General features: G+C 43.6%; 1 protein-coding gene across 1 annotated transcript in view; it reads right to left on the reverse strand.

Moving 5' to 3' along the window:
* LOC129858884 (collagen alpha-1(XI) chain-like) overlaps window positions 1-24,963 on the reverse strand; it is a 269,909-nt gene that overhangs the window by 193,355 nt on the left and 51,591 nt on the right. Inside the window, 7 exon segments of the mRNA XM_055928121.1 lie at window positions 139-201; window positions 659-700; window positions 947-1,000; window positions 6,353-6,571; window positions 6,573-6,638; window positions 11,367-11,477; window positions 19,006-19,131. Coding sequence (XP_055784096.1) covers window positions 139-201; window positions 659-700; window positions 947-1,000; window positions 6,353-6,571; window positions 6,573-6,638; window positions 11,367-11,477; window positions 19,006-19,131 — 681 coding nt within the window.

Below are 24,963 nucleotides of genomic sequence, written 5' to 3' on the forward strand. Positions count from 1 at the left end.
AGAGAGACAGAGAGAGAGAGAGAGAGAGATAAAAACAGAGAGAGAGCGTGAGAGAGCGAGAGAGAGAGAGAGACAAAGACAGAGACAGAGAAAGAGCGAGAGAGAGAGAAAGAAGCGTACACAGGAAGATAGACTCACCCTGTCACCCGGATCTCCAGCAACACCATGGGGTCCATGTAGCCCCGAGGGGCCTGGGAGACCCTACAGAAACACAACCCAGTCGAACCGAGTCACAGCCATGTTGTTACATCAGCCTCAACCCTGACTTGACATAAAGCCCTGTAGACTGAGACTGAGGCACAGCCATGTTGTTACATCAGCCTCAATCCTGACTTGACATAAAGCCCTGTAGACTGAGACTGAGTCACTGCCATGTTGTTACATCAGCCTCAACCCTGACTTGACATAAAGCCCTGTAGACTGAGACTGAGTCACTGCCATGTTGTTACATCAGCCTCAAGCCTGACTTGACATAAAGCGCTGTAGACTGAGACTAAGTCACAAGTCACGTACAGTAAGACACCCAATAGAAGTGTGTCATTTATGTTTGAGTAAAGATTTAGTGCACTAGTTTTCACCAGAGCCCTATGGCTCCTGGTTAAAACTAGTGCACTATAAAGGGAATAAGGTGCAACCTTGGCCTCGGGTGTTTACTCACAGCTGGGCCTGCAGGTCCAGGAGGGCCTTCAATCAGCATGCCCTAAACGTGATGGACAGACGACCGGAATGAAGAAATGGCACAGCGAGAATTAAACACGGCAGTTTTTCACATCGTGTTGCATCACAATTATAACAGAAAGACCGTCCATCCCACTGCATCCTGTCTCTATGGAAGAAAACATTCATTTATAACCAAACAGTTTCTTTCAACTTCCTGTATGACACCATTTGTATTCTACACATATTCCCTTATTAAAAAGCAGCAGTGTTGTGTTTTGGGTCTTACAGGTTCAATCACAGCGGGTTCTCCCTTCTCGCCTTTCTCCCCACCACCAGCCACCTGTGAAGACAGGGAGGACACCAGTGTGAGCTCATTCATACGGAGTTACAGTCACTGGATCAGTGACCAACGGGATGGGCGGCATGAGGGACGAGATGAATGAACGAGGCAATTCAACAAGCGAAGAAGAAGGTAATATTGATGCATGGTTTTTGAGAATATGGTGTGATCAGCCAATCAACAGTGTGATCAGCCATTCAACAGTGTGATCAGCCATTCAACAGTGTGATCAGCCAATCAACAGTGTGATCAGCCATTCAACAGTGTGATCAGCCAATCAACAGTGTGATCAGCCATTCAACAGTGTGATCAGCCAATCAACAGTGTGATCAGCCATTCAACAGTGTGATCAGCCAATCAACAACTACGAGAATGAGAGAATAAAGAGCAGAGAGAAAGAAAGACAGAAATGGTCGTAATGTAACTCATATTGAACTGTGTGTTAGGATGACTGGGTGAATCAGAGTGAATAACTCATATTGAACTGTGTGTTGGGATGACTGAGTGAATCAGAGTGAATAACTCATATTGAACTGTGTGTTAGGATGACTGAGTGAATCAGAGTGAATAACTCATATTGAACTGTGTGTTAGGATGACTGGGTGAATCAGAGTGAATAACTCATATTGAACTGTGTGTTAGGATGACTGGGTGAATCAGAGTGAATAACTCATATTGAACTGTGTGTTGGGATGACTGAGTGAATCAGAGTGAATAACTCATATTGAACTGTGTGTTAGGATGACTGAGTGAATCAGAGTGAATAACTCATATTGAACTGTGTGTTAGGATGACTGGGTGAATCAGAGTGAATAACTCATATTGAACTGTGTGTTAGGATGACTGAGTGAATCAGAGTGAATAACTCATATTGAACTGTGTGTTAGGATGACTGAGTGAATCAGAGTGAATAACTCATATTGAACTGTGTGTTGGGATGACTGGGTGAATCAGAGTGAATAACTCATATTGAACTGTGTGTTGGGATGACTGGGTGAATCAGAGTGAATAACTCATATTGAACTGTGTGTTAGGATGACTGAGTGAATCAGAGTGAATAACTCATATTGAACTGTGTGTTAGGATGACTGGGTGAATCAGAGTGAATAACTCATATTGAACTGTGTGTTAGGATGACTGAGTGAATCAGAGTGAATAACTCATATTGAACTGTGTGTTAGGATGACTGAGTGAATCAGAGTGAATAACTCATATTGAACTGTGTGTTGGGATGACTGGGTGAATCAGAGTGAATAACTCATATTGAACTGTGTGTTGGGATGACTGGGTGAATCAGAGTGAATAACTAATATTGAACTGTGTGTTACAATGACTGGATGCCACCAACAGGTTGGTTTAATATCTAACATTTGTTACAATTCAAGGCATATACTGTACAATCAGCATGAGACGATGTACAGGGAAGACTAGACAATCCTTACTAGCCGCTATACATAGTTTCACCAATATTGGTCAAGGTCTTGGGAGCTCTCTGGTGTTTCTTTGTATATCTACAAATCCACGAGTCCTTGAGTTCAATGGTAGACTTACTCCAGTTGAATTGAGTGTGATATGAGTTTAGCCCTCACTAGTCGGAGGGAGGGGGAGAGAACATAAATTTCAACATACCAATTAGGATCTGGCTAAAAATACTTGAATCTGTCATAGAGCCCATTGCCCTTTATGGTTGTGAGGTCTGGGGTCCGCTCACCAACCAAGATTTCACAAAATGGGGCAAACACCAAATTGAGACTCTGCATGCAGAATTCGGCAAAAATATCCTCCGTGTACAACGTAGAACACCAAATAATGCATGCAGAGCAGAATTAGGCCGATACCCACTAATTATCAAAATCCAGAAAAGAGCCGTTAAATTCTACAACCACCTAAAAGGAAGCGATTCCCCAAACCCTTCCATAACAAAGCCCATCAACCTACAGAGAGATGAACCTGGAGAAGAGTCCCCTAAGCAAGCTGGTCCTAGGGCTCTGTTCACAAACACAAACACACCCCACAGAGCCCCAGGACAACAGCACAATTAGACCCAACCAAATCATGAGAAAACAAAAAGATAATTACTTGACACATTGGAAAGAATTAACAAAAAAACAGAGCAAACTAGAATGCTATTTGGCCCTATACAGAGAGTACACAGTGGCAGAATACCTGACCACTGTGACTGACCCAAACTTAAGGAAGCTTTGACTATGTACAGACTCAGTGAGCATAGCCTTGCTATTGAGAAAGGCCGCCGTAGGCAGACATGGCTCTCAAGAGAAGACAGGCTATGTGCACACTGCCCACAAAATGAGGTGGAAACTGAGCTGCACTCTCTAACCTCCTGCCTAATGTATGACCATATTAGAGACACATATTTCCCTCAGATTACACAGATCCACAAAGAATTTGAAAACAAATCCAATTTTGATAAACTCCCATATCTACTGGGTGAAATTCCACAGTGTGCCATCACAGCAGCAAGATTTGTGACCTGTTGTCACAAGAAAAGGGCAACCAGTGAAGAACAAACAGCATTGTAAATACAACTCATATTTATGCCTATTTATTTTAACCTGTGTGCTTTAACCATTCGTACATTGCTACAACACTGTATATATATAATATGACATTTGTAATGTCTTTATTGTTTTGAAACTTCTGTATGTGTAATGTTTACTATTAGTTTGTATTGTTTGTTTCACTTTTGTGTATTGCTACCTCACTTGCTTTGGCAATGTTAACAAAGCCCCTTGAATTGAATTGAATTGAATTGAGAGAGAGAGAGAGAGAGAGAGAGAGAGAGAGAGAGAGAGAGAGAGAGAGAGAGAGAGAGAGAGAGAGAGAGAGAGAGAGAGAGAGAGAGAGAGAGAGAGAGAGAGAGAGAGAGAGAGGAAGAGAGAGAGGAGAGAGAGAGGGGAGAGAGAGAGAGAGAGAGAGAGAGAGAGAGAGAGAGAGAGAGAGAGAGAGACCCAGAGAGACACTCAGACAGACAGACAGACAGAGATGGGAACTCAGACAGACAGACAGAGATGGGAACGAGGCGGTCGGTGTCTTCTCATGGAAACAATCAGAGAGAGCAGAAGAATCCTGCCATCGTGAGAGCTTAGGCCTGACAGTCTCAGACACTTACGGCCATGCAGTGTATGATGTTGTGTCTAGAAGACATTGAAACAGACAAAACTAAAATGGAAGACAGTAAAATTGTGAGGAAGTGACACAATTCACCGTCTTCAATGTTTATTTATTTTTGTGATGGGTTGTTTGGGCGGTGGATTCTACAATGTCACACATCCTGCTAAAAAAGCCGGTCTCTGTACTGGGTGTGAGCTGGTGAACGCAGTAGGATTCAAGCAGGGTGTGTGCTGGTGAACGCAGTAGGATTCAAGCAGGATGTGTGCTGGTGAACAAGTAGGATTCAAGCAGGATGTGTGCTGGTGAACAAGTAGGATTCAAGCAGGGTGTGTGCTGGTGAACGCAGTAGGATTCAAGCAGGGTGTGTGCTGGTGAACGCAGTAGGATTCAAGCAGGATGTGTGCTGGTGAACAAGTAGGATTCAAGCAGGGTGTGTGCTGGTGAACGCAGTAGGATTCAAGCAGGGTGTGTGCTGGTGAACGCAGTAGGATTCAAGCAGGGTGTGTGCTGGTGAACGCAGTAGGATTCAAGCAGGGTGTGTGCTGGTGAACGCAGTAGGATTCAAGCAGGATGTGTGCTGGTGAACGCAGTAGGATTCAAGCAGGGTGTGTGCTGGTGAACGCAGTAGGATTCAAGCAGGATGTGTGCTGGTGAACGCAGTAGGATTCAAGCAGGATGTGTGCTGGTGAACGCAGTAGGATTCAAGCAGGGTGTGTGCTGGTGAACGCAGTAGGATTCAAGCAGGGTGTGTGCTGGTGAACGCAGTAGGATTCAAGTAGGGTGTGTGCTGGTGAAGGCAGTAGGATTCAAGCAGGGTGTGTGCTGGTGAACGCAGTAGGATTCAAGCAGGGTGTGTGCTGGTGAACGCAATAGGATTCACGGTGGAGATGGGTGGTGGTACAGGGTGGAGATGGGTGGTGGTTACAGGATGGAACTGGGTGGTGGTTACAGGGTGGAGATGGGTGGGTTTTTGTAGGTGGAGCTGGGTGGTGGTTACAGGATGGAGCTGGGTGGTGGTTATAAGACAAAGCTGGGTGGTGGTTATAAGGCGAAGTTGGGTGGTTATAGGATGAGGCTGGGTGGTGGTTATAGGGTGAAGCTGGGAGGTGGTTATAGGATGAAGCTGGGTGGTGGTTATAGGATGGAGCTGGTTGGTGGTTATAGGATGAAGCTGGGTGGTGGTTATAGGATGAAGCTGGGAGGTGGTTATAGGATGAAGCTGGGTGGTGGTTATAAGACGAAGCTGGGTGGTGGTTATAGGATGAAGCTGGGTGGTGGTTATAGGATGAAGCTGGGTGGTGGTTATAAGACGAAGCTGGGTGGTGGTTATAGGATGAAACTGGGTGGTGGTTACAGGATGAAGCTGGGTGGTGGTTACAGGATGAAGCTGGGTGGTGGTAAAATAAGTAGAGACAGGGAGATGTAGAGTTGTAGTTGCGCTGGATCTGAGTGTGTGTTAGTGTGTACATACAGTACACATGTGTTAAGGCCTGACCTCCATATATGTTCCCTGTCCAGACTGACATGCAGTGTCCTTCTCCTAATCACACCAAACCCTGGCGTGTCTAACCCAGCCCGACAGACACAGTGCAGGCAGACAGAAACACATTCACAGACTGAAATGTGAGGTGGATGTTTCAAACTAAGACAGTCTCCACAAACACAGCATGACAATGACAGCCAAACTGCCGATGCCAAGACAGACAAACTCCCCAAGACAGACAAACTCCCCAAGACAGACAAACTGCCCAAGACAGACAAACTGCCCAAGACAGACAAACTGCCCAAGACAGACAAACTTCCGATGCCAAGACAGACACCTCCCCAAGACAGACAAACTTGCCAAGACAGACAAACTGCCCAAGACAGACAAACTGCCCAAGACAGACAAACTGCCCAAGACAGACAAACTCCCCAAGACAGACAAACTGCCCAAGACAGACAAACTCCCCAAGACAGACAAACTGCCCAAGACAGACAAACTGCCCAAGACAGACAAACTGCCCAAGACAGACAAACTCCCCAAGACAGACAAACTCCCCATGCCAAGACAGACAAACTCCCCAAGACAGACAAACTCCCCATGCCAAGACAAGACACAAACTAGAGCAACAATGTATCTGAGGTGAGAGCCTGTAAGACTCCACGACGTACACCCCTGGTTCATACACACACCCCTCGGTCAGTCTTATGTTCGGAGGAGAGGGGTGCCATACTTACGGCAGTCTGGGTGAGTTCCTCCGTTTCCGCGGGAACCCCCAGCCCCACCTCTTCACCCACGGTAACAGTGGGGTTGGGTAGCTCATTGCCATTCTCATCATACACCCCGTACTCATACTGCTTATTGTCCAACTCGCCTCCTAGGTCATACTCCTTAAAGTCATACTCGTCCACTCCAGGGTCCACACTGTCCAGGCCAGCCTGGGGGGCGGCGGGGGTGGTCCTGACCCAGTGGGGCAGCTCCAGTGACCACGTAGTCACCGGCAACCATCTCCTCCTCCTCTGCCTTATGTTACCCTTCCCTCTGTTGCTCATCCCTCCACCCGCCTCATTCCGTCAACGCTCCCTGTCAGGGTTGTTAGTCAAGCAGCTGGGGCACAGGTAGCTAGAGCAGGCTACTGTCTATGTAACGATATACAGCTTTAGCCTTACCAGGTCCAAAATGAATCGGGCATTTGTGACACATGGTGAAGGCTATGGCAACGTGGTAACACCTTATTCAAGTTCCATTTACTTTAGTGGAAAACCTGTTTGTTGGTGAGATAGTGATAGAACTTACACGAGTGTGTAATTATAGCTATTGTTTCTTGTAGTGTACGTCTTGTCTGTCGTTATGTTGAAGACTAGTCTCTTACAGTGAAGCAAACGGTAAACTATTGTCTGTGACTCTGTGTTTATCTAACTGGGTTAAACTACATTTAGTATCCTTGTCCAGTATTCATTTCAGGTCTATGACAACAACAAAAAGTGCAAATAAAGTGTTACTTTGATGACATAAAAACAGCATTATACATTCTGATGATCATATTTACATCAAGACAGTTTGACCAGACTTTATTTCAGTCAACATAATACAGTACCGCTAGAATATAAATATATGAACAAAAAGACTGAAATAGATGAACTAAGTCTGGAAGGAAACGACAAGCATCTTTCATGAAATGGTAAATCTACAATATAGAAATGTGCAAAAATACAAAAGTACATACGTATGTGTACAAGGAATTTGATGTTCAGTTTCCTAGTTGGTTTGGATAGATACCAAATACTGATTATGGTGTGACTGTAGTATTTATGACATACTCTGACATTTTGCACAGTTCTACAACGACCAATCACACAGCGCTGTCATTCCTCTGCCATTTTAGAAGAGACATCGTCGTGGATTTAGAATGTTGATGCCATCAAAATGGATGTCACGACACAGGTATCTGAGCACATAGCCTGTAGGGTAGAACGGGGTAACATAACCCAGAGGGGTCCAATTTACCCCTCCCGCTCTTCCCTATGGTCAAATGAGATAATATATGCTACCGAGGGCCAAATAACCCAGTGAAATCACATCCATTTGGAACACGTTGCTACTGCTGTAACACAGTGCAACAAGTATCAGCATCAGCTGTGAAGATGTCTCTGATTGGTTGATCATAGTTCTATTGGAGCGATTGGGAGAAGAACTACTAATCAAAAGGTCTGCAGCCATCTATGGCCCGAAAGGGGCTGATTTACTGTGACACCATATCTCACTGGAGACAGAACCACAAACCCAACGTTTAACTCAGCAGAAACCTGACGGGTAAGAGGAGGGGCTTTGGTTCTCCACAGAGAGAACTTTGCCCGTTTATGATTGGACTCTGAATACTGTCAATCATGGATAAGGCTGCAAATCAAATAGTTTCACCTACGTACTGTACCATTAAACTCATACAGAAAAATACACAACTATTAAAAGTAAAATGAGCATGTCCGTGAAGTGACTTTGAAGATTTGATTTGATATGAGTTTGGTTTAAGATGCCCTCTAAACACAGACTTTAATGCTGTTTATCCTGTGAAAGTTGTGAGTTGGGCCTCTACACTGGATGACACATCACTTCACTTAAACCCTGTGTGGTTCCTACTGCAAAAACGCCACTAGCAAAATCTTGGATCCACACAGACTAAAGACAAATACCTTTTCTAATTGAAAACAACCGTGAAATATATTCCTAGCTTATTTTTCTTTTCAGCTGTGACCCAGTTAATTTCTGAAAAAGGTATTATTGCGTGTGAGTATACCAGAACAACTTAAATGGCCAAAATACCATGTCTGTTATACCGTTATAATACCATTATAATACAATTACCATCGAATTGCTCAATCTATAAATACCCTGTCTGTTATACCATTATAATACCATTATAATGCAATTACCAATCTATAAATACCCTGTCTGTAATACCATTATAATACCATTACCATCGAATTGCTCAATCTATAAATACCCAGTCTGTTATACCATTATAACGCCATTATAACACCATTATAACACCATTACAACACCATTATAACACCATTATAACACCATTATAACACCACCATAACACCATTATAATACCAATATAACACCAATATAACACCATTATAACACCATTATAACACCATTATAACACCGGTGTAATACCATTATACCACCATTATAATACCATTATAATACCATATAACACCATTATAACGCCATAATAATACCATTATACTACCAGTATAACACCATTATAACACCATTATAATACCATTATAACACCACTATAATACCATTATAATATCATTGCAACACCATTATAACACCATTATAATACCATTATAACACCACTATAAAACCGTTATAACACCATTATAACACCATTATAACACTATTATAACACTATTATAACACCATTATAATTCCATTATAACACCATTATAATACCATTATAACACCATTATAATACCATTATAATGCTATTATAACACCATTATAACACCATTATAATACCATTACCATCTAACATATAAAACCTTACCGAGGAGGACAGATAACCATTCTATTATTTTGTTCAATGTACTAAAATGATCCAACAATATATCACTACCGTCTACGTTGACTGTAAAGCACATGCATATTTATTTGATACTTATGAAACTGCAGCCTTAGTCAAAATTGAATTACACAACAGAAGGCTACATAGAGCAAGGGGAACAACTACTTCTAGGTCTCAGAGCGAGTGACGTCACCGATTGAAACACTATTAGCGCGCACCACCGCTAACTAGCTAGCCATTTCACATCGGCCACAATTAGCGGCCGCTAACTTTTTAGCTGCTGGCTTTCTAGAGGCCAGGAACATTAGGGTCTGCTGGCTTTCTAGAGGCCAGGAACATTAGGGTCTGCTGGCTTTCTAGAGGCCAGGAACATTAGGGGTTGCTGGCTTTTAAGAGGCCAGGAACATTAGAGGCTGCTGGCTTTCTAGAGGCCAGGAACATTATGGGCTGCTGGCTTTTTAGATGCCAGGAACATCAGGGGCTGCTGGCTTTTTAGAGGCCAGGAACATTAGGGGCTGCTGGCTTTCTAGAGGCCAGGAACATTAGGGTCTGCTGGCTTTCTAGAGGCCAGGAACATTAGAGGCTGCTGGCTTTTTAGAGACCAGGAACATTAGGGACTGCTGGCTTTCTAGAGGCCAGGAACATTAGAGGCTGCTGGCTTTTTAGAGGCCAGGAACATTAGGGGCTGCTGGCTTTTTAGAGGCCAGGAACATTAGGGGCTGCTGGCTTTCTAGAGGCCAGGAACATTAGGGGCTGCTGGCTTTTTAGAGACCAGGAACATTAGGGGCTGCTGGCTTTTTAGAGGCCAGGAACATTAGGGGCTGCTGGCTTTCTAGAGGCCAGGAACATTAGGCTGCTGGCTTTTTAGAGACCAGGAACATTAGGGGCTGCTGGCTTTTTAGAGGCCAGGAACATTAGGGGCTGCTGGCTTTTTAGAGGCCAGGAACATTAGGGGCTGCTGGCTTTTTAGAGGCCAGGACCATTCGGGGCTGCTGGCTTTTTAGAGGCCAGGAACATTAGGGGCTGCTGGCTTTCTAGAGGCCAGGAACATTAGGGGCTGCTGGCTTTTTAGAGGCCAGGAACATTAGGGGCTGCTGGCTTTCTAGAGGCCAGGAACATTAGGGGCTGCTGGCTTTCTAGATGCCAGGAACATTAGGGGCTGCTGGATTTTTAGAGGCCAGGAACATTAGGGGCTGCTGGCTTTTTAGAGGCCAGGAACATTAGGGGCTTAGCCTTAGACTTAAGGGACTTTCAAGCCCTCTTCTTTTTCATGTAGATACTACGTTTCTTTCTCTGGAAAAAGGTTATAGTGATAGAAGAACAAGACAACACATAACAACACTGAGAAGGCTAAAAAGATCATCAAGGACAACAACCACCCGAGCCACTGCCTGTTCACCACGCTATCGTCCAGAAGGCGAGGTCAGTACAGGTGCATCAAAGATGGGACCGAGAGACTGAAAAACAGCTTCTATCTCAAGGCCATCAGACTGTTAGAGAGCCATCACTAACATCACAACAAAACTCTAGCCACTTTAATAATAAAAAATTGGATGTAATAAATGTATCACTAGCCACTTTAAACAATGCCACTTTATATAATGTTTACATACCCTACATTACTCATCTCATATGTATATACTGTACTCTATACCATCTACTGCATCTTGCCTATGCCGTTCGGCCATCACTCAATCATATATTTATATGTACATATTCTTATTCATTCCTTTACACTTGTGTGTACAAGGTAGTTGTTGTGAAATTGTTAGATTACTTGTTAGATATTGCTGCACTGTCGGAATTAGATGCACAAGCATTTAGCTACACTCGCATTAAATCTGCTAACAATGTGTATGTGACAAATAAAAAATTATTTGATTTGATTTTATCAGAGGAATGGTGGGGTTTAAAGTAAACAGCAACACCAGAAATAGTTTTCAACCTGAGACACAAACCTGAACACAGGACAAACCATTCAAAGCTGGCATTCGCCGCGCGTGAGAGCAGAGGGCGGACCTTGTAGCTACAGTAAGGATACAAGTTTGATTGACACATCAAGACATACAGTAAACGGTAGACCACAAAAAAATTGGGAAAGGGAGGGGCGGCACAAAGGGTACAGTAAGACACCACAGGACAAAACAAGCGTCTTTCTTCAGTGTTTTGTTTACCTGTGGGTCACTACCGGCCTCATAGTCGTCTGTTGGAACAGTCTCTGTCTCTCCTTCTACTTCAGAGTAATCATAAAACTGACTGTAATCTAAGGCATCAGTAGTAGTGTACTGCATGGGGAAGAGGGAGAAATGTTAGCGTTAGCATGTTAGCGTTAGCATTAGCATTAACAGAGAACTCCTTTTCTCAGCAAAAAAAAAAAAAAGGTGATACAAACATAACATGTCCGTACAGTACATATTATGAATTAAAAACCTGTCTGAAAATTACACTCATTAGATTGCCTTATCCAATACAAAAAGATTAATAATATTGTACAATGTAATTAGAATGTCATATTGTATAAGTCATCAAAGTATTGTCTCCAACGATATGCTGTGTAGCTTGACTGCCAACGGAAATGCACATCTAACACTTGTTTATAAAATGGATGTGTCGCTGCACAGTACATGACAATACTTTCTTACTATTGGAATATCATTAATCAGTGATAGCTAGCTCTTAAAGGTAGACTCAGCGAAATGACGTTGCCACAAGCAGCAACGGAGATAATGAGAAGAGCGAGATGTAAGGTGCACGGGTTCTCTTCACACTGTCACCGCCTGATAGCCAGGGGACCAAAAACAGTTAAGAAGTTGAGCATCGTACTTCAACGCTCTTCGTTGTCGCGGAAATTGACCCACTACGCTGTTTACTTTCTGCATCTATGTGATATCGCTGAGTCTATCTTTAAACAACACGTCTACAAAGCAAAGTAATGGGTTAAGCCTCAGTTGGCCGTTAATCTTTAAACGGACGGCTAACGCTCTAAACATGAAAATAAATACGAAGACCAACACTGATAGAGTCCATGTAGAGCTACCGTTTTATAAACAGGTGGGGGGTCTTTTAAAAACGAATACAAAGCTGAGCTGTACATCAGGGAAAGCGTCGAGAAATACCAGCTGCATGAAGTCGTGGAACTTGTTACTCATAGCAGTGGTTTGATTTATATCCTACAGGACTTACATCTGAAGCAGACTAGATGAATGACTGACTTATTGAATGTGTACCTTCCTGCTGGATTTGCTTCCCCTTTCTTTCCATGTTGTTTATATGTGGTTAATATGTGGTTTATATGTGGTTAATATGTGGTTTATATGTGGTTTATATGTGGTTTATATGTGGTTAATATGTGGTTAATATGTGGTTTATATGTGGTTTATATATGGTTTATATGTGGTTTATATGTGGTTTATATGTGGTTAATATGTGGTTTATATGTGGTTTATATGTGGTTTATATGTGGTTTATATGTGGTTAATATGTGGTTTATATGTGGTTTATATATGTGGTTACACTGAGGAGGTGTATGTGTGACTGGCTGACTCTCATTAACACCACCCCCAGTGAACTGAATAAATCACTTTCTTATGACTCAGAGGAAGTGGGCAGTGGAAAGAGGATTTACTATCAACAGTAGCAGTACAACTCTATCCAGATGTTTAAGTGACTATTCAATGATGATCTATGCAATGTAAAATGTAGAGTAAACTGTGTACCCAAAAGTATATTTCACCTTATTTGATCAAACTCATTGTTAACTTTGTATACCAAAACAGTCAGAGAGGTTTAACTTGAAGGTTAACTTGAAGGTTTGAAGGAGATGTTTTCCATGGGCCCAGAGAGAGAGAGAGAGAGAGAGAGAGAGAGAGAGAGAGAGAGAGAGAGAGAGAGAGAGAGAGAAAGAGAGAGAGAGAGAGAGAGAGAGAGAGAGAGAGAGAGAGAGAGAGAGAGAGATTTCACTTGGTTTGGCAATGTAAACAAAAATTTCCCATGCCAATAAAGCCCCTTACATTGAACTTTGAATTGAAACTGAATTGAGAGAGAAAGAAAAAGAAAGAGAGAGCGAGGATCCCATCCAGGCAACTCAGCAGATTTACCACCTGACACCGCTCTTGCAAGGCACTCTGGGTAAGAACTGGAGCTTCCAGGAGAGTGGGGGCATGATACATTCATATCTATCTACAGTAGACTGTTAGAGGACTCTCTCCTCCAGGATACATTCATATTTTTATTTTATTTTACCAGGTAAGTTGACTGAGAACACGTTCTCATTTACAGCAATGACCTCGGGAATAGTTACAAGGGAGAGGAGGGGGATGAATGAGCCAATTGTAAACTGGGGATGATTAGGTGACCATGATGGTATGAGGGACAGCTTGGGAATTCAGCCAGGACACCGGGGTTAACACCCCTACTCTTACGATAAGTGCCATGGGATCTTTAGTGACCTCAGAGAGTCAGGACACCCGTTTAACGTCCCATCCGAAAGACGGCACCCTATACAGGGCAGTGTCATGGAGCATTTGGATATTTTTTTTTAGACCAGAGGAAGGAGTGCCTCCTACTGGCCCTCCAACACCACTTCCAGCAGCATCTGGTCTCCCATCCAGGGACTGACCAGGACCAACCCTGCTTAGCTTCAGAAGCAAGCCTGCAGTGGGATGCAGGGTGGTATGCTGCTAGAAATAAATAAATAAATAAATAAATATATATATCTATATATATATCTACAGCAGACTGTTAGAGGTGTCTGCCCTCTTGTGGTCTAACCTATTGTTCAGTTGTGGGTTCAAAGTGTTTAAATAATGGGTGTATTTTTGTTTTAATGGGTGTTGTTCTGTTTTAATGGGTGTTGTTCTGTTTTAACGGGTGTTGTTCTGTTTTAACGGGTGTATTTTTGTTTTAACGGGTGTTGTTCTGTTTTAACGGGTGTTGTTCTGTTTTAACGGGTGTTGTTCTGTTTTAACCTGTTGGGGATGGGGGCGCTGTTTAGACTACTTATGCTAATTTGGCTAATTTTTTAAACGGCTTCCCACAAAATCCTTGATCGTACAATATGCATATTATTATTATTATTGGATAGAAAACAGTCTATAGTTTCTATAGGAGTTGAAATTTTGTCTCTAAGTGGAACAGAGCCCATTCTACAGCAATTTCCCTGACATGGAGTCAGATTTGAGAAATGTTGGCCACTCTTCTGAAGTCATTTAAAAGGGCACTGTCGTTGCTATGACTATACGGACACTTCTTACGTCTTCCCCTGGATGCCTTTACGTGATGACGATTCCAACGGGCTCGATTGCTCGTTCACAGGCCCTACAAATGAAAAAACCCTGAAGCTAGTCATTCTTTTGGAGCTGCGTAACGCGCGTGCTGGACACCGACCCGCTCCTGTTCCAAGCGTTAGTTTAGCCTGTTATATTTCTCCGGTCATCTTTTCACTCGTTATAGGAGTTAAAAACATCATAAGGTAGTTAATTTAAAGCGTTTTATAGCAATTTATATCCGTTTAGTGCGATTTTGGGACATTTATTTTTGCAACGATGTGAAAAGTTGGGCATGCTTTTCAGTTCATCCCGAACTCAGTTGACATTTCCACATGGCAAGAGGACAGCTTTCCACCAAAAGACGATTTCTCCCAAGAAAGGATCCTTTGCCCAAGATACTGATGGAAGAACAGCTCAAGGTAGGACATTTTTATTATGATAAATCGTGTTTCTGTCGAAACATTTTAGTGGCTTAGGACGCCATGTTTTTTGACGTAGCTTCGCTTGGCGCAAACTGTATTGAAAAGTAAGGATAAATTAAAAAATGTAATAACGCAATTGTATTAAGAATTAAATTGTCTATCAATCCCTGTCCACCCTATATTTTTTAGTCACGTTTATGAGTATTTATGTATAAGAGTAGATCACTGTCTAAGTGGCGCAAGGACATTTTCTGACCAGCTGAGCTACATTTCACATTGTCTAACCATGATTTTGGTGGCTAAATATAAACATTTTCGATCAAACTGTATATGCATGTTGTAATGTGATGTTACAGGAGTGTCATCGGAAGAATTCTGAGAAGGTTAGTGAAAAAATTAATATCTTTTGGCGATGTTGACTTTTATCGCTCACTTTGGCTAGAATCAATGCTGGGCTGCTAATTGCTATGTGCTAAGCTAATATAACGATTTATTGTGTTTTCGCTGTAAGACACTTAGAAAATCTGAAATATTGTCTGTATTCACAGGATCTGTGTCTTTCGATTCGTGTATGCTGTGTATTTTTACGAAATGTTTGATGATTAGTAGTTAGGTAAACACGTTGCTCATTGTAATTATTCTAGTCCATTTGTGATGGTGGGTGCAATTGTAAACTATGCCATATACCTGAAATATGCACTTTTTTCTAACAAAACCTATCCCATACCATAAATATGTTATCAGACTGTCATCTAATGAGTTTTTTTGTTGGTTAGGGGCTATAAATATCTTAGTTTAGCCGAATTGGTGATGGCTACTGGTGTTGGTGGACAAATAAAAGATGGTGGATTATGCTAATGTGTTTTTAGGTAATAGATGTACATCTTTACATATTGTGTCTTCCCTGTAAAACATTTTAAAAATCGGAAATGTTGACTGGATTCACAAGATCTGTGTCTTTCATTAGCTGTATTGGACTTTAATGTGTGAAAGTTAAATATTTTAAAAAAATATTTTTTTTGAATTTCGCGGCACTGGTTTTTCAGTGGGGGGGGGGGGGGGGGTGCCGCTAGCGCCACGCTGATCCAAGACAGGTTAACGGGTGTTGTTCTGTTTTAACGGGTGTTGTTCTGTTTTAATGGGTGTATAAATGAGTCATAATAACCAAAAACCCCGTTGCTCTTATGATACGAATGATTTAGTGCATTTTGTTGCCACATCATACTAAACTCAGATTTGTAAGAATCCAAATAACTACACAGATCTTCATTGTAAAGGGTTTAAACACTGTTTCCCATGCTTGTTCAATGAACCATAAACAATTAATGAACATGTACCTGTGGAACGGTCGTTAAGACACTAACAGCTTACAGAGGGTAGACAATTAAGGTCACAGTTATGAAAACTTAGGACACTAAAGAGGCCTTTCTACTGACTCTGAAAAACACCAAAAGAAAGATGCTCAGGGTCCCTGCTCATCTGCGTAAACGTGCCTTAGGCATGCTGCAAGAAGGCATGAGGACTGCAGATGTGGTCAGGGCAATAAATTGCAATGTTCGTACTGTGAGACGCCTAAGACATGGCAGACAATGTGTAACAACACCTGCACAGGATCGGTACATCCGAACATAACACCTGCGGGACTGGTACAGGATGGCAACAACAAATGCCAGAGTTACACCTGGAATGCACAATCTCTCCATCAGCGCTAAGGCTGTCCGCAAAAGGCTGAGAGAGGGTGGACTGAGGGCTTGTAGGCCTGTTGTAAGGCAGGTCCTCACCAGACATCACCGGCAACAACGTCTCCTATGGGCACAAATCCACCGTCGCTGGACCAGACAGGACTGGCAAAAAGTGCTCTTCACTGACGAGTCCCGGTTTTGTCTCACCGGGGGTGATTCGCGTTTATCGTTGAAGGTTTGAGCGTCACACCGAGGCCTGTACTCTGGAGCGGGATCGATTTGGAGGTGGAGGGTCCGTCATGGTCTGGGGCGGTGTGTCACAGCATCATCGGACTGAGCTTGTTGTCATTACAGGCAATCTCAACGCTGTGCGTTACAGGGAAGACATCCTCCTCCCTCATGTGGTACCCTTCCTGCAGGCTCATCCTGACATGACCCTTCACCATGACAATGCCACCAGCCACAATGCTCGTTCTGTGCGTGATTTCCTGCAGGACAGGAATGTCAGTGTTCTGCCATGGCCAGCGAAGAGCCCGGATCTCAATCACAATGAGCACGTCTGGGACCTGTTGGTTCGGAGGGTGAGGGCTAGGGCCAATCCCCCCAGAAATATCCGGGAACTTGCAGGTGCCTTGGTGGAAAAGTGGAGTAACATCTCACAGCAAGAACTGGCAAATCTGGTGCAGTCCATGAGGAGGAGATGCACTGCAGTATTTAATGTAGCTGGTGGCCACACCAGATACTGACTGTTACTTTTGATTTGGACCCCCCCCCTTTGTTCAGGGACACATTATTCCATTTCTGTTAGTCACATGTCTGTGGAACTTGTTCAGTTTATGTCTCAGTTGTTGAATCTTGTTATGTTCATACAAATATTTACACATGTTAAGTTTGCTGAAAATAAACGCAGTTGACAGTGAGAAGACGCTTATTTTTTTGCTGAGTTCATATCTTAGATGTATACATTTATCAGTATAATCTGTGGAAAACACAGATGTCATGTATGACTTTACAGAACAGTGCTCAGGCATGTGATTGGCTGCGTGTTTTGTTATGATTCTGAAACATAATGCTGCGTACGGTTTGGCTTCTATTCTATTGGTGGATCTGTGAAACGCATTAGCAGAACAAGAGAACTATTCTCTCCAAATTGGACACAGCCTGGAATTGAAAGAATTTCCACTGTGATGTAATTCCGTTACGAAGCAACAAAAGAAAAGAGAAGAAAATTGAAGAGTAAATACCTAAAGAGTGTTCTGAAGAGATCATTAGATGTCGTACTGAGTTACTGGATGACCAACAGGAGAAACGAGACTCCATTGAACATACTTCTTCTTCTACTAATGTTAAAGGTAGTACACACCATAGAAATACCTCTAATGATGTTCTAAGACACACCTCCCTCTAATGATGTTCTAAGACACACCTTCCTCTAATGATGTTCTAACACACACCTCCCTCTAATGATGTTCTAAGACACACCTCCCTTTAATGATGTTCTAAGACACACCACCCTCTAATGATGTTCTAACACACACCTCCCTCTAATGATGTTCTAAGACACACCTCTCTCTAATGATGTTCTAACACACACCTCCCTCTAATGATGTTCTAACACACACCTCCCTCTAATGATGTTCTAAGACACACCTCTCTCTAATGATGTTCTAACACACACCTCCCTCTAATGATGTTCTAAGACACACCTCCCTCTAATGATGTTCTAACACACACCTCCCTCTAATGATGTTCTAACACACACCTCCCTCTAATGATGTTCTAAGACACACCTCCCTCTAATGATGTTCTAACACACACCTCCCTCTAATGATGTTCTAAGACACACCTCCCTCTAATGATGTTCTAACACACACCTCCCTCTAATGATGTTCTAAGACACACCTCCCTCTAATGATGTTCTAAGACACACCTCCCTTTAATGATGTTCTAAGACACACATCCCTCTAATGATGTTCTAAGACACACCTCCCTCTAATGATGTTCTAACACACACCTCCCTCTAATGATGTTCTAAGACACACCTCCCTCTAATGATGTTCTAAGACACACCTCCCTCTAATGATGTTCTAAGACACACCTCCCTCTAATGATGTTCTAACACACACCTCCCTCTAATGATGTTCTAAGACACACCTCCCTTTAATGATGTTTTAAGACACACCTCTCTCTAATGATGTTCTAAGACACACCTCCCTCTAATGATGTTCTAAGACACACCTCTCTCTAATGATGTTCTACGAGAGATGACTGAGTTCATATGTCCTGTGTGTGGGATTTATGATTTGGTATATATTTTCCCATAACGACTAACCCTCAAGAGCTGGCACTGCCAGAATGTGTCTTGGTCCACTCACTTACACTGGGGGGCAGTGGGTCCCCCTAACCAGAGCCCTGTGGCCCTCTGGCCCTCGGAATACTGACCTGGTCTTCAGGCTGCTGGGCCTGTAAGGAGCGGCCGTGGGGAGTTTCACAGTCGGGGCTGTAGTGTTCACAGTAGTCATAAGCTGAATTAGGATCGGCCACAATCAGCAGCTGCTGGATGTCACCCTGCGGAAAGGAAAGAAGGAAACAAAGAAGGATTAGTTGTGGGAAAATCAGGTTTATCTCTAACCCTTCCGATAGGTAAGAGTTAGCAGATAGACACATTATGATATTGTATGTACCGTAGTTCAAATCTAACATGAACAGTAAAAAGTGTTAAAAATGTTTAACTTTACTCACAAATTTGATAAATATTGATCTCTGTACTAAAGCAATAAGCTAACTATCATCAGATCATATTCACAGGAAATGAGGTCATAGCAAGAAGAAGATAGCACATCAAGAAGACAGAACATCAAACCCATACATCAGATAACACGTAATCCCATCAGCCTCTAAAAGAGGTACAGTGTTTTAGTGCAGTCTCTCAGAGTTCTCAGGCTGGCAGTGGTAGTAAGGGAAAGGGAATGTAATTCTAGCCTACTCATTAAACAGCTTGACCCATCACCACAGGACACTCATCCACAGGACATTTACCCACAGGACATTCATCCACAGGACATTCACCCACAGGACATTCACCCACAGGACATTCACCCACAGGGCATTCACCCACAGGACATTCATCCACAGGACATTCATCCACACGAAATTCATTCACAGGACATTCATCCACAGGACACTCATCCACAGGACATTCACCCACAGGACATTCATCCACAGGACCCAGAGAAAAATCAAGTTTAGACACTGGCTGGGTGGGTACATTTTTATTCTTAGCATTGGGTTTACCAAGCCAGGCAGCGAAATCAAACAAACATGTACCATCGGAAGACAAACAGAAGAAACACCTGGAATCCGTGTGTGCTGTCTGAGCAGCGGGAAGAGCAAAGGCAGACAGACAGACAACCATGAATGGATGTGCAGTATTGACAATCTACAGAACAACAAGCTGGAGGACAATCATCATATCAAACTGTGATTCAAACATTTCTGCAGAGATTGCAAGGCACTGTACTGTTGTGACAGGAAATAAGAACAAAAGGCAATGCAGATCTCATTAAACCTGCCCCTGAAAACCAATTAAACCTGCCACTGAACACCAATTAAACCTGCTTCCTGAACACCAATTAAACCTGCTTCCTGAACACCAACTAAACATGCTCCTGAACACCAATTAAACCTGCTCCTAAATGGGGGAGGAAATCCAACTGGGTGGATAGTTAACTATAGCCACAAGGCCACCAATATAACCAGGGTGGAGAGTTAACTATAACCACAAGGCCACCAGTATAACCAGGGTGGAGAGTTAACTATAGCCACAAGGCCACCAGTATAACCAGGGTGGATAGTTAACTATAGCCACAAGGCCACCAGTATAACCAGGGTGGAGAGTTAACTATAACCACAAGGCCACCAGTATAACCAGGGTGGAGAGTTAACTATAGCCACAAGGCCACCAGTATAACCAGGGTGGAGAGTTAACTATAACCACAAGGCCACCAGTATAACCAGGGTGGAGAGTTAACTATAACCACAAGGCCACCAGTATAACCAGGGTGGAGAGTTAACTATAACCACAAGGCCACCAGTATAACCAGGGTGGAGAGTTAACTATAACCACAGGCCCCAGGGTGGAGAGTTAACTATAACCACAATGCCATCAGTATAACCAGGGTGGAGAGTTAACTATAACCACAAGGCCACCAGTATAACCAGGGTGGAGAGTTAACTATAACCACAAGGCCACCAGTATAACCAGGGTGGAGAGTTAACTATAACCACAGGCCCCAGGGTGGAGAGTTAACTATAGCCACAAGGCCACCAGTATAACCAGGGTGGAGAGTTAACTATAACCACAAGGCCACCAGTATAACCAGGGTGGAGAGTTAACTATAGCAACAAGGCCATCAGTATAACCAGGGTGGAGAGTTAACTATAACCACAGGCCCCAGGGTGGAGAGTTAACTATAACCACAATGCCATCAGTATAACCAGGGTGGAGAGTTAACTATAACCACAGGCCCCAGGGTGGAGAGTTAACTATAACCACAAGGCCACCAGTATAACCAGGGTGGAGAGTTAACTATAACCACAAGGCCATCAGTATATCCAGGGTGGAGAGTTAACTATAACCACAGGCCCCAGGGTGGAGAGTTAACTAGAACCACAATGCCATCAGTATAACCAGGGTGGAGAGTTAACTATAACCACAAGGCCACCAGTATAACCAGGGTGGAGAGTTAACTATAACCACAAGGCCACCAGTATAACCAGGGTGGAGAGTTAACTATAACCACAAGGCCACCAGCATAACCAGGGTGGAGAGTTAACTATAACCACAAGGCCACCAGTATAACCAGGGTGGAGAGTTAACTATAACCACAAGGCCACCAGTATAACCAGGGTGGAGAGTTAACTATAACCACAATGCCATCAGTATAACCAGGGTGGAGAGGTAACTATAACCACAAGGCCACCAGTATAACCAGGGTGGAGCGTTAACTATAACCACAAGGCCACCAGTATAACCAGGGTGGAGAGTTAACTATAACCACAAGGCCACCAGTATAACCAGGGTGGAGAATTAACTATAACCACAGGCCCCAGGGTGGAGAGTTAACTATAGCCACAAGGCCACCAGTATAACCAGGGTGGAGAGTTAACTATAACCACAAGGCCACCAGTATAACCAGGGTGGAGAGTTAACTATAGCCACAAGGCCATCAGTATAACCAGGGTGGAGAGTTAACTATAACCACAGGCCCCAGGGTGGAGAGTTAACTATAACCACAATGCCATCAGTATAACCAGGGTGGAGAGTTAACTATAACCACAAGGCCACCAGTACAACCAGTGTGGAGAGTTAACTATAACCACAAGGCCACCAGTATAACCAGGGTGGAGAGTTAACTATAACCACAAGGCCACCAGTATAACCAGGGTGGAGAGTTAACTATAACCACAAGGCCACCAGTATAACCAGGGTGGAGAGTTAACTATAACCACAGGCCCCAGGGTGGAGAGTTAACTATAGCCACAAGGCCACCAGTATAACCAGGGTGGAGAGTTAACTATAACCACAAGGCCATCAGTATAACCAGGGTGGAGAGTTAACTATAACCACAAGGCCACCAGTACAACCAGGGTGGAGAGTTAACTATAACCACAAGGCCACCAGTATAACCAGGGTGGAGAGTTAACTATAACCACAAGGCCACCAGTATAACCAGGGTGGAGAGTTAACTATAACCACAAGGCCACCAGTATAACCAGGGTGGAGAGTTAACTATAACCACAAGGCCACCAGTATAACCAGGGTGGAGAGTTAACTATAACCACAAGGCCACCAGTATAACCAGGGTGGAGAGTTAACTATAACCACAAGGCCACCAGTATAACCAGGGTGGAGAGTTAACTATAACCACAGGCCCCAGGGTGGAGAGTTAACTATAGCCACAAGGCCACCAGTATAACCAGGGTGGAGAGTTAACTATAACCACAAGGCCACCAGTATAACCAGGGTGGAGAGTTAACTATAACCACAATGTCATCAGTATAACCAGGGTGGAGAGTTAACTATAACCACAGGCCCCAGGGTGGAGAGTTAACTATAGCCACAAGGCCACCAGTATAACCAGGGTGGAGAGTTAACTATAACCACAAGGCCACCAGTATAACCAGGGTGGAGAGTTAACTATAGCCACAAGGCCATCAGTATAACCAGGGTGGAGAGTTAACTATAACCACAGGCCCCAGGGTGGAGAGTTAAATATAACCACAATGCCATCAGTATAACCAGGGTGGAGAGTTAACTATAACCACAAGGCCACCAGTACAACCAGGGTGGAGAGTTAACTATAACCACAAGGCCACCAGTATAACCAGGGTGGAGAGTTAACTATAACCACAAGGCCACCAGTATAACCAGGGTGGAGAGTTAACTATAACCACAAGGCCACCAGTATAACCAGGGTGGAGAGTTAACTATAACCACAGGCCCCAGGGTGGAGAGTTAACTATAGCCACAAGGCCACCAGTATAACCAGGGTGGAGAGTTAACTATAACCACAAGGCCATCAGTATAACCAGGGTGGAGAGTTAACTATAACCACAAGGCCACCAGTACAACCAGGGTGGAGAGTTAACTATAACCACAAGGCCACCAGTATAACCAGGGTGGAGAGTTAACTATAACCACAAGGCCACCAGTATAACCAGGGTGGAGAGTTAACTATAACCACAAGGCCACCAGTATAACCAGGGTGGAGAGTTAACTATAACCACAAGGCCACCAGTATAACCAGGGTGGAGAGTTAACTATAACCACAAGGCCACCAGTATAACCAGGGTGGAGAGTTAACTATAACCACAAGGCCACCAGTATAACCAGGGTGGAGAGTTAACTATAACCACAAGGCCACCAGTATAACCAGGGTGGAGAGTTAACTATAACCACAAGGCCACCAGTACAACCAGGGTGGAGAGTTAACTATAGCCACAAGGCCACCAGTATAACCAGGGTGGAGAGTTAACTATAACCACAAGGCCACCAGTATAACCAGGGTGGAGAGTTAACTATAACCACAGGCCCCAGGGTGGAGAGTTAAATATAGCCACAAGGCCACCAGTATAACCAGGGTGGAGAGTTAACTATAACCACAAGGCCACCAGTATAACCAGGGTGGAGAGTTAGCTATAGCAACAAGGCCATCAGTATAACCAGGGTGGAGAGTTAACTATAACCACAGGCCCCAGGGTGGAGAGTTAACTATAACCACAATGCCATCAGTATAACCAGGGTGGAGAGTTAACTATAACCACAGGCCCCAGGGTGGAGAGTTAACTATAACCACAAGGCCACCAGTATAACCAGGGTGGAGAGTTAACTATAACCACAAGGCCATCAGTATATCCAGGGTGGAGAGTTAACTATAACCACAGGCCCCAGGGTGGAGAGTTAACTAGAACCACAATGCCATCAGTATAACCAGGGTGGAGAGTTAACTATAACCACAAGGCCACCAGTATAACCAGGGTGGAGAGTTAACTATAACCACAAGGCCACCAGTATAACCAGGGTGGAGAGTTAACTATAACCACAAGGCCACCAGCATAACCAGGGTGGAGAGTTAACTATAACCACAAGGCCACCAGTATAACCAGGGTGGAGAGTTAACTATAACCACAAGGCCACCAGTATAACCAGGGTGGAGAGTTAACTATAACCACAATGCCATCAGTATAACCAGGGTGGAGAGGTAACTATAACCACAAGGCCACCAGTATAACCAGGGTGGAGAGTTAACTATAACCACAAGGCCACCAGTATAACCAGGGTGGAGAGTTAACTATAACCACAAGGCCACCAGTATAACCAGGGTGGAGAGTTAACTATAACCACAGGCCCCAGGGTGGAGAGTTAACTATAGCCACAAGGCCACCAGTATAACCAGGGTGGAGAGTTAACTATAACCACAAGGCCACCAGTATAACCAGGGTGGAGAGTTAACTATAGCCACAAGGCCATCAGTATAACCAGGGTGGAGAGTTAACTATAACCACAGGCCCCAGGGTGGAGAGTTAACTATAACCACAATGCCATCAGTATAACCAGGGTGGAGAGTTAACTATAACCACAAGGCCACCAGTACAACCAGTGTGGAGAGTTAACTATAACCACAAGGCCACCAGTATAACCAGGGTGGAGAGTTAACTATAACCACAAGGCCACCAGTATAACCAGGGTGGAGAGTTAACTATAACCACAAGGCCACCAGTATAACCAGGGTGGAGAGTTAACTATAACCACAGGCCCCAGGGTGGAGAGTTAACTATAGCCACAAGGCCACCAGTATAACCAGGGTGGAGAGTTAACTATAACCACAAGGCCATCAG

This window comes from Salvelinus fontinalis, chromosome 7, assembly GCF_029448725.1.
Source record: "Salvelinus fontinalis isolate EN_2023a chromosome 7, ASM2944872v1, whole genome shotgun sequence".
Taxonomy (NCBI): domain Eukaryota; kingdom Metazoa; phylum Chordata; class Actinopteri; order Salmoniformes; family Salmonidae; genus Salvelinus; species Salvelinus fontinalis.